The sequence below is a fragment of the Apis dorsata genome, unplaced genomic scaffold (assembly GCF_000469605.1).
Source record: "Apis dorsata unplaced genomic scaffold, Apis dorsata 1.3 scaffold_156, whole genome shotgun sequence".
Lineage (NCBI taxonomy): Eukaryota > Metazoa > Arthropoda > Insecta > Hymenoptera > Apidae > Apis > Apis dorsata.
In genome coordinates, this window is record NW_006263446.1 from 536,923 (window position 1) to 548,340 (window position 11,418).

The window sequence follows — 11,418 nt, forward strand, 5'->3', positions numbered from 1 at the left end:
TTTATATATATATATATGTGTAAATATATATATATATATTTTGTATTTATTAATTTTTTTTTAATGGCAATTTGTTCCATTTAATAAGTATTGTTACAATATAATATTGTTGTGATAAAATTAATAATATTTATGTTTATGAACATGTCTCAGCCGGAAGATATCGTTAAGGAAGATGTAGAATATATAGATAATAACATAAATTCAATTATTTCAAATAAAAATAAACAAAATGAATCTATTTCTTTGCTAAAAACTTTTAAATCTCTAAATTTGGAAAAACAAACTAGTTTTAAATGTTTAGGTACGTTTTCGAATAATATTTCTACAAAACATGTTAATTCTAAAACAATGAAATCAAACAAAAATCGTTTGCGGAGAAAATGTAAAAAGACCAATGAGATTGTAGTTATTGACTTAACTAGCGATGTAGTGCTTGAAAAATGTATAAAGAAAAGGAAATCTAGAAAATTAGCATGGTTAGAAGAGGCAAAGAAGAACATCGATTTGAAGATAATGACAGCATCACAGAAGAAAAAAAAGCAAAAAAATAATATTTCACGAAGTATTAGTCATCAATTGGAAGAATCATCTCAATTAGAGGATGCCACAGAAAATCTTAATAAAAAACAAGAATCGAACCAGATGGTTATTGATGTTAAAAATAGCGAAAATGATAAAAAATTGATAGCTTGTACAGAAAACATAACAAAATCAATCGATATAGAAGTCAATACTAAAAAAACACAAATTAAAACATCTACAATAACTAATAAAGCAGTTTTGACTGAGATACTCTCATTAAAAAAGCAAGTATCAAAAGTTTCAAATAACATTGTTAATAGTAATTGTTTAAGTAACAGAGATAATTCGAATATACAAAATGAAGAAAAAAAAGATGATAGATTTAATAAACAAACTGTGATCAAGCGACTGGTAGAAACAGATGATTTCTCAGAACCTGAAACACGCGAAAAACTTGAAAGTTTTAAAAAAGTCTGTGATCTAGAAACAGAATGCCCAGGTGTAAATAGTATCACAATATGTACTCCATATAATTCCAAAGATAATGCCGTTAATTCTACTCATTCTAATTTCAATGTAATTAATGATGAAATAATCGATAAGATAACAGTATCGAGAAATACAGAAAAAAGTAATCAAAATATCCCGAATAACAAAACATTAGATGTTTGTTTCAATAAAACAATTCTTGAATCTGATTATTCTAATAAGATATTTAATTCTGAGATTAGATGTGAAGAATTAATTACGGCGCAAAATAATAAAACTGAAACGATTTCTACTGAAACAATAAAGAATATTGAAGCATCTTCTGTTAAAAGTTTATTAAATTATAAAGAAAAACAAGAGTCATCACGTGTGTTTGTCAAAATTTCAATGCAAGAAAAGTCTGAATCACAAATGGAATCGAAATCATCAAAATGTACAAACAAAGTAAAAAATGAATTCTGCCCGCGAACAGAATTAGAAATTTGTAAAGAAATAAACAAGAATATAAAAGAAGATAAATCAAGCATCGCTAATATCAGAGAATCTATTTTCGAATCTTATTCTATGGATAAGAAAAATATTTCTAATACAAATAATGCAACGTGCCCGAATGAAAATATTGAGAATAATAAAAATTCTTGTATTGATACAAACTTTAAGAAATGTATAGATGATATAATAGAAAACAAGTACGATGGTAAGTTTGAAAAATATACTAATAAGGAAGATATTTCTTGCGAATCTAACGAAATATCTTCTGTGTCATCGAAAATAGAAACAAATGAATGTAGTAAAATAATAGAAGAAAAAAATGTGAATAATGTTGCCAAAAATAAATACATCACTCAAGAATTACAAGACAATATCGATGGTTTATCGTTGTTGGCTAGTGTTTCGCAACACATACCCCATTTGAAGCCTGAATCTGATATAAAATGTGATCAAATAAAAGTAAAAGATTACGCATCTTTAAGATATGCGTGTTATAATCAAATTACTGACGATGAGGCAGATACAAATGATTCGTCAAACACTGTTTCTCAATTGCTCGAAAATCCATCCACAGAAATTATCAATAGAATCGTCGGCATTTATCCTGAAGATGCCTTAGATGTTGCCCTTCATGTAGAAGTAACATCTAATGAAACAAATAATGGAAATAATGATAGCGAATTGTGTAAAGTCATATTTCAACCGGAAACAAATCTAAATTATGACACAGATGCATTAACACATAATTTAACTCCTATAGAAAATAATGTTCAAACCGTGAAAGAAAATACAAATGTAATACTAAACGGAGAAACTGTAGTTTTATTGCAAAAATCTCCTAATAGCAATCTGTACATTATAAACAAAGCAGTCGAAAATTCTAAAGATCACAATAATGATGAAGAAAATAATAGATTAAAGGAAAAAAATTGGATATCTCAAACTGAAGACTGTGGACAATTTGAAACTTTATCTTCTTTAGATCATGTATCATGTAATTTGGATTTAATTCCGTATCAAGAGAACAAGTGTTCCATAGTGCGAGGTAAAGGAATAAAAATAGAATGGGAAGATAATTTTTCAGATATGAAAACATATTCCACGAAGTTATCAACTGACATGCTCTCTATAAATTCACAAATATATCAAGATATAAATATTATGAACAAATCGATAGACAAGAGGAAATCAAATTCTACTTTTCGGCAAAATATCAAGCAAGAGTTCAATATCTCCAATCACATAGCATCGAACTGTGCAATTCCAGGATTCAGTGGAATTCACTCGCATCCACGAGAAGTTGATAATCAACACCCCTTACATATTCCCGCCACTCATCCAACGACCTTACCAGCGATTTATGGAAATTGTGCTGACAACACGGAATTGTGTGTACCATATCATAAACATTGCACTTCAGTATCGTGTAATTTGCAAATTAATGCCACTTCTTCCCTTTATTCGCATGCGAAATCGGGCAATCCGTGTGGAAGATCGCATTGTTCTTGTTTAAATTGTACTTATGATATCGTTGCGCATTGCAGACAATGTATGCACCCGACATCGGATTCTCATGTGTCTTGTATCGAAAGTAGTCCGTATTTCTTGTCAACGCACTCTTCAGTACAAAGCCCTGCCGTCCAAGAGCATGACAGAGCAAAGAATGAGGTCATAGAAAAATTATACGATGATCAATTATTGTGTAAGATAGAGAAAAATCTTTTGAAAAATAATTCATTGGAAAAACTGGAAGTACAATGTGATTCTGAAAGAATGTTTAATAAAGCTGCAGAAAATAAATTACCTTTGAAGAAAAGGCTGAAAGCGCATGCAATGGCATATGGTGAAGTACAGATAAAAGCAAAAAATATAGATAATTATCCTGCTATGCCTATGATGTCCATAGCTGCTTTAGAAGCATTGGACAATACGCGAAAAGGATCCGATCAAATCGTTAAATCTGAATACGAAGTGTCTGTTACTAAAAAAGAAGAATCACATAATGACTATCATTGTAATTCAAATTTGATAAGAAGAAATTATTATAAGGATATGCATGTTGCCAATTCACATCAGAATCTCGCAAAAGAAAATACAAGAAAGATTGAATGTCAATTTCGATCGACAAATAATCAGACTAATAATACGATATGTCAGGAATCTTGTCTTCAGAGGACAGTTAAAACATCTGCGCAACGGAAAGAAATCAATCTGTCAGACATGACATCTTTAAAGCAATTTGAGATAGAACCGATAGAACAAGAAGGAACGTACAAAAAAATAAAGAAAACACAGTCGCCTCTACGGCAAACAAGAAGCTCAAAACGAAACGTTCCTAAAGTAAATTATTCTTACACCGATGTTGATCCAGAATGGAATCCGTCCGGTGAGTCAAAACGCAAACGTAAAAAGACTAGTCGATGATCGATATCGCCTCATTATGAAAATTCGTTACCGTAAGAAATTTTTCTGAAATTTAAATGAATGAGTGAACATTAATCTTATAAGACTGTGGCATCGTAAACTTGTATATATATTGTATAAATGGGAAGATATATCATCTCGAGAAAATATTTGCATATTGGCGATAGTACTGGCATAGTACAACACCCGAAGATTAACAAATTAGCGTAATTTTTCGAAGAGTTTCAAGCAACAATATGAAAGATGTATAGATTTTGCAGATCGTACCTGTATTTTGTTGAACATAGACAATTTGGTACTAAAATGATAAGATATTCTTTAATGTTTATAATTTGCTTTGTATAAAGCTATGCAGTATTATATTACATTTTATCAGATTTTGATGACTAATTAATTTCGATAGAATAGAATCCTAATAATTTTAATTAGACTGAGTATGATAGATATCGTATAGAATGCAAAATTTCATTGTTTATAGAGTAATTAAAATGTTTTATATATTCAGATAAAAAAACTACTTTTGTACATAATTATATAAATGTAATATAGTAATTTAAAATAATTTTATGCAAACGTTTCAATTTTATAACTCTTATATATGGAAGGTGAGATAATTTATCCTTAACAAATAATTTTAAATATATTATTATGCTACATAAAAATAATAGATAAATGATATAATACAATTTTATGTAGCAAAATATGATTTATTTTATTATTTCATATTCATATATAATTTTTTTTCTAATATTTTACATTTTTCAGTTTAATGACATAAGATTATTTAAATTCAGCGAAATAAGAAATCCAGGCTGATGACATTATAATTTACTAAAAAAATATTAATAGGTAAGATTGAAAATGAAATATTATCAATATTATTACATGTATATATGTTATTATATATTATTTACATTTATATAATATATGTTTTATTATGTTTTATGAATATATATTCAATTATTCTATAATTAAATATTTTTATTCTTATTCTATAACATATTTTAATTATTTTATTTTTTTAATTTATTTAAAAAAATTTTTATATTTTATTTTATATTTCAGATTAATTATTTCCTCATACTGGAAAATTTCAAGGAAATGCTTAATTCCAAAATGTGATGTCAATAAATTTGCCAAATAACATAGAAGTAATAGTATCATCATACAAGAGTAGAATATAAAATATTAACTTCCTTTAAACTTTTAATCTGTCCTCTTAATACATATAGCAACATTATTTGTTAAAAATGTACTCTTAGATATCACAATGCAAGTAGCATAGCTAGTCATCACTTTTAATTATGAAATAATGTCATCATTTTTAATTATGAATTAAATTTAATATTTTGATTTATATAAAATAGAATTTACAAAAATTAACATATATTCAAAATTTTCAGTTTGAAAATGGAAACATCACATAAAATTAAAAAGATGTACTTAGATTTTATATACTTACCAAAATGATAGAGCTTTATCACATAAAAAATCATTCGATATAATATCCAAATTTATAATATAAATTTATAATTTATACTTTTCAACTTTAAAATTTTAAAATTTTCAACTTTAACATATATTCTTAAAAATTATTCAACTATTTTTTTTTGCAAATTAAAATAAAAACTACAGGATAATTCTTGCTAGAAGACTCAAAGGCTGTACTAATCATAGCTTTGTTTTTGATATATTTATATATATATATATATATACACAATAATACAAGCATACATAGAACTATCTTACATTAGCCTTTTATAACATTGAAAAAACATAGTAAAGATCAATAACTATATTACATATATAAGCAATATAATATTATTATCTTATGACATTGATTCCTTTAATAACCTTTTTTTCCTTAAATAACCTTTGAGTTCTCTAATAGAGAATCATCCCATATATTTTGAAAATTCGAATATTGAAAAAATCCTATTCTAATTAATCATAATTAGAAAGATAAAGCAATAATTTAAAAACATTATCAATTTTCTTTTGATATTTCTGATTTATATATACTTAACAATTATATTCAGTCATTAATTATTCAAAATACAAAATCATTTTCATATTTCAGTGCCATATTCTAATGTTTTGATATTTATATCTGTGATTATTAGCTAACTAATGCTAAATTAATTACATCATTTTATCATAGAAAAAACGTGTATTAAGTTGGATATTTTGTCATTTCAATCTCAATCATTTAATTTCCATTTGATAATGATAAATATATTATTTGTTTATTATATGTTTCTTATGAAAATGAATATAATTAAGATATATTATTTTACAACTTTTTAATTGCAAAAATTTACAATAATGAATTTCATGTATTGTAAATGAAAAACATAAAAAGACATAAATTTTTGTTTTTGTTTCTTTATCATCATTATTTATTTTTTAATTTTCAAAAAGAAGTCTGATAGTTTTAAGTTGAAGTAATATAAATAAATTTTTAATTTGATAGTTGATATTATACACATATAGTTAAATAATTGCCAAATTATTGCAAAATTTTCATGTATGCACATGAATGTATGAATAGTTTGTTATTGACAAAATTATCTTATGCGTGAAGCATTTATTAAGGAAAGTCTGATATCTTAAGATACAATTTAGAATAACATTACATCGGATGCCTCATTCATTCGTGTTCATAAAAAAATTAAGTACTGTATATGTGTAGAACATTCTGTCATAATCTCGAATAAACTTGTATTTACCTATATTTGTAAATTATATGCATTATGCAATGCATAGACTGGGTTTTTTGAGAAAAATGATATAAACACATTTACCTCATATTTACGTCCCCAGCGTAAATTTTTTACGTTTACGATTAGGGTTAGACGTAGTTTGTAACAGGGTACTTGTTTAAATATTTTTTTAATATCTTTATATTTAATTATTTTTAGTTTAACACATGGAATCATATCTCTGTGTGATTTTTATTTCATTTATAATAATACTTATCTGTATACCAGGATACATTTTGTAAAGTGCGTTTTTAATATACTTATTTTATATTTCATTAAAAATGTTTTTATTCTTTATATAATATCCTAAATATCATAATATCGAAATATATGATAATGAATATAATTATCATCATTTTCATATAAAGAATAGGAAAATGTAGTAAAATATAAAAAAAAAAGTAAAAGATAATAGAAATTATGCATATAGTTTAGGCATTAAATATTATAAAATTATGTAATATTAAATATTATATTATTATTAATATATTTTTAATTAAACTTTTCAAAAAAAGAAAGGTTTAAAATTATAAAAATTAAAGTTATTTTAGGTTTAAAAAAATCTAGAAATAATAATAATTTTTCTGTATAACAACCTGTAAATATATATAAATTTTAAAGTATTTGTGAATTTTTTATTAATATATAAAAATAATAATATGAAATATAATGAAATAAATTTTATTCATTAAAATATGTTCAAAAATTTATATTTGTATAGTTTCATTATTTATTAAATTTATATATACATATTAATATTATTGGTAATAGAAAATTTTGATATTAACAATTTATTTAAAAAAAAATTTTATTCTTTTGTTCAGTCTCTGTATTGTACATTATAGACAATGTAATATATAATTTAATATTTCGATTATAAATTACATAAATCTAACAAAGCTATTAAATTCTATTAACATTAAAATTTACAGAATTAATAAATTGTTTAATTAAATGCAATGGCACGTTTAATTTTTCATATATTCATTTATAAAAAGATCATAGTATAATATTTGTAATTTTCTATTTACACTTATAAATTAGACGATGAAAAATCTATTGAAAATTTTGAAATTATTTTCTTTTACTTTTATATATCACTTATTTACTGCAACAATGTCATAATGTTAAAAAATCATAAATTTTTAATAATCATATTAAAATACCAGAATGAAGAAAGATTCTACAAAGTATATTATGTATTTGATTTTAAAAAAATATATATTTTTTGTAATTTCGATTCAAAAATTTTAATTATATAAATTATTGTTGTAGCAGATAAGCAATATCTTTAATCTAAATAATATTAAAACTTTAAAATTATATAAATATTAATAAAATTAATTTTAATCTAATAAGATATTAATTATATTAATTTAATAAAATAATTTTTTCTTTTTCTTTTTTATTCTTAGTTATTTTTTGTTAACTACAATTTTTTTAAATGTATTAACATTATATATAATGTTTTATAAATATACTATCATTTTCAGATAAGACAATAATAAATGTACAAATCTATAATATATATTAAATGTAAAACAAATGTATGAAATAAATAAATATACAATTTCTCATCTCTTGATTAAATATTGTACATTATTTTTTTTGATACTTTTTTGTTGGAAATGAAAATAAAAATTAATTTTATACATAATTATAAAAATACTTATTAGTATCCATGTTTGAAAATATATTTGAATACTTAAGAGAAAAAAAAAAATAGTTAGACATTAATGGATGAATTATATTGAAAGAAACATTTTGATATATAATCAAATGTACATGTATAAATTTTTAATAATTTCTTATTAATATCTATTACAAAAAATTATTATTAAAAAAAATCAAATTTGTTAACGTAAATGAAAAATTATATCTAATTATTTTACATTATATTTTATTAATTTATAAATAAATTTTTTTTGTGCCATATGAATACTAGTCTTATTCTATGGTTAGCTTATGTATACATAGTATACTATAAAGTATAAGCAATTTTTTATATATGTTTTTTTAAATTCATTTCTTGAATATTTCAATATTTCAATAAGAATACAATTTTCTACAAAATACAAAAGGCATTTCTGCAAGCATCTATATTAACATTATTATTTGCTTATTTTATTTATATATAAATTGCAAATAAATGACTTTTCGAACTAGATTTAAATGAATTTTAAATTAATATTTTATTTTACAGTTATAATTCAATTTAAAATTATTTTTATTATTTGACATAACATAAAAATAATGATTTTATTCAATGCATTCAAAATATGATTATGTAATAATCATAATTTTTAAAAATTTTATTTAGGCAATCAAATTGAATTAAATAACAAACATAAATAAATATATAAATTAAATAAATTAAAAATAATATTAGAAATAATATTAAATAAATTAAAAATAATATTAGAAATAAACATGAAATATATTTTCGAAATAGATTTTCATAAACAAATATAAATATTTATATTTAATCTTTATTACAAACTATTATTATTTTTATAATACTTTGAAAATACTGAAAATTAAATTTTTTTATTTATATTGAAAAAATTAACCAGAACATATTATTTTTTTCATAAAAGAGAATAGTAATAAATTATCTACATTACATATGTAACTTTTATATGTTAAGAATTTTCTGTGAAATTTACTTCTTTTTTATTGTAATTATTTATATATAAAAATAAAAAATTAATCAGAACATATTATTTTTTTCATGAAAGTAAACTTCAATCAACAAAGATTATTCTACAAGTAAAAAATATATATCATCATTAAACTTTGTAAAAGATCTTTTTTGTACTTTTCATATAAAAATTAAAAAAATATATTTACATTTAATATTAAAATTGTTATAAATATTATAAATATGTAACAAATATAGATAATAATAATAGCTTAATAATAAAAAAAAAATATTGTATATTAACATAATAAAATGTATATAGCTCCATAAATTAAATTAAATCCATATTAAAATAAAAATATCACATGTTATTTCAATATTGCCTTCCATTCATTTCTGTCAAGTTTTTAATTATATAATAAGTTTTAATTATATAATAAGGTACAATATCTTTCTGAACAAATTTTACAAAATTAACTAATATTATTCATTTTAGAAAAAATTTAAAATGAGGGTTTTTAAAATTTTATTACAGTATTCTTCTTAATTTATGATAACTTAATGTATTTTACTGTATTATATTATTAAAAATAATTATTTAGTATTAAATAATATCTCTTTCAAATGAACACTTTTTAATGACATATAATGTTCAATATTAAATAAAATGAAAAAAAATTTATATTCTATTATATGGATATATTATTATAAATTATTAAATATTAATTATAAATTTTATTTAAAGCTTTAGTAATTTGTACATTGAAAAAATTAGCAATAATTACCAAAAAATAGAAGTAAAATGATAGTAACTAAAGTCTTAAAAAAATAATGTTTATAATTTAAACATTATTAAAGAGATCGTTGAAATATTTTCATCTATAAACTTTATATTTAAATGTATATTTTAATGTATTATTCACATTTATATACAAATTAAATAAACAAAATTTATATGAATTATGAAATATGAAATTTATATATATTAATATAACTGTTAAATTTACTCTAAATTCTAATATGCATAAGAATTTTATATTAAAAAGTAAGATTTTTTCATATGCATATAATTTATATTTTTTTTTATACTAAGAATTGAAGACTTTTTAAAAAAATGAATAGTCTTCAAAAAATCTTTGGAAATAATACGCTCATAATATTTTTAAATATTATAATATAAAATTATTATAATTAATGGCATTTTTATTATTTTTAAATTCAACAATATATATTTTTAAAAAATAAAATAAATAAAAAAATCGTAAAAATATCAATAAATATCTAAGTAAAATATAGTACAGATTTATTAATACTGAAAACAAAGACATCGCAATTATTTCATTAATAAAAATAATTTTGATAATAACTCTAAAAACATAATAAATAAACTTAACTTTTATCACATAAATAATATTACAATTGTGCAAATTGTATAATAATGTTACTATTACTTCTATTACTTCTATTCTTATAAAAAAAATTATTACCAATATATATAATTATAATAAAAAAATTTTCGTGATTTAAAAATTAATAAGTAACACAATCAATGTGTATAATTATTTATATAGTTACGATTTGTATATATGATAATTACCATTTATAATTTCATGATATATATCTTATTTTCAAATAATAATTATTTCTATAATTTTGTAAACTTTATTGTTTCCTAAGAAAAATGTATGTATTTAGGATATTCAAATAGTTAGCATTTCTTCCTTTTCTTTTTACTAGTTTGGAAGTTTAATATAAATTTATTTGCAAATATATATGAAATATTTACTTATATTGGAAAAAAATAAGCTTTATTCTGGAAAAATTCTAATCAACTCACCTACTTATATTCTTCTGTTTGTACATATCATACCTATAAACAAAAATACAAGTTAATATAAAATATATTAATATATTATAAAAAATTAAACAATATTTTTATATAAATATATATATATATATAATTTTATATTTATTATTAAAATTATTATTAGATTGTGATCAATTAGTAAAAAATAAATTACAATTATTATATTTAATTTTTATATATATAAAATATATATATTTAAAAATATTAAGCAAACTTAC

The 11,418-nt window shown here is 21.2% G+C and overlaps 2 protein-coding genes across 5 annotated transcripts in view; one reads left to right on the forward strand and one right to left on the reverse strand.

Moving 5' to 3' along the window:
• Positions 1 to 5,473, forward strand: part of LOC102679987 — a 16,715-nt gene extending 11,242 nt beyond the window's left edge. For all 4 annotated transcript variants that reach the window (XM_031509453.1, XM_006613536.2, XM_006613537.2 and 1 more), the window contains 3 exons: positions 154 to 4,535; positions 4,696 to 4,779; positions 4,996 to 5,473. In XM_031509453.1, coding sequence (XP_031365313.1) covers positions 154 to 3,930 — 3,777 coding nt within the window. In that variant the 3' untranslated portion in view covers positions 3,931 to 4,535; positions 4,696 to 4,779; positions 4,996 to 5,473. The remainder of the gene's footprint in view (positions 1 to 153; positions 4,536 to 4,695; positions 4,780 to 4,995) is intronic.
• A 5,594-nt stretch (positions 5,474 to 11,067) lies between these two features.
• The window catches only part of LOC102672148 (uncharacterized protein PFB0145c-like), an 8,677-nt gene continuing 8,326 nt past the window's right edge, over positions 11,068 to 11,418 (reverse strand). The window contains exon 9 of the mRNA XM_031509455.1: positions 11,068 to 11,203. The gene's annotated coding sequence lies outside the window, so the exon portion shown is untranslated. The remainder of the gene's footprint in view (positions 11,204 to 11,418) is intronic.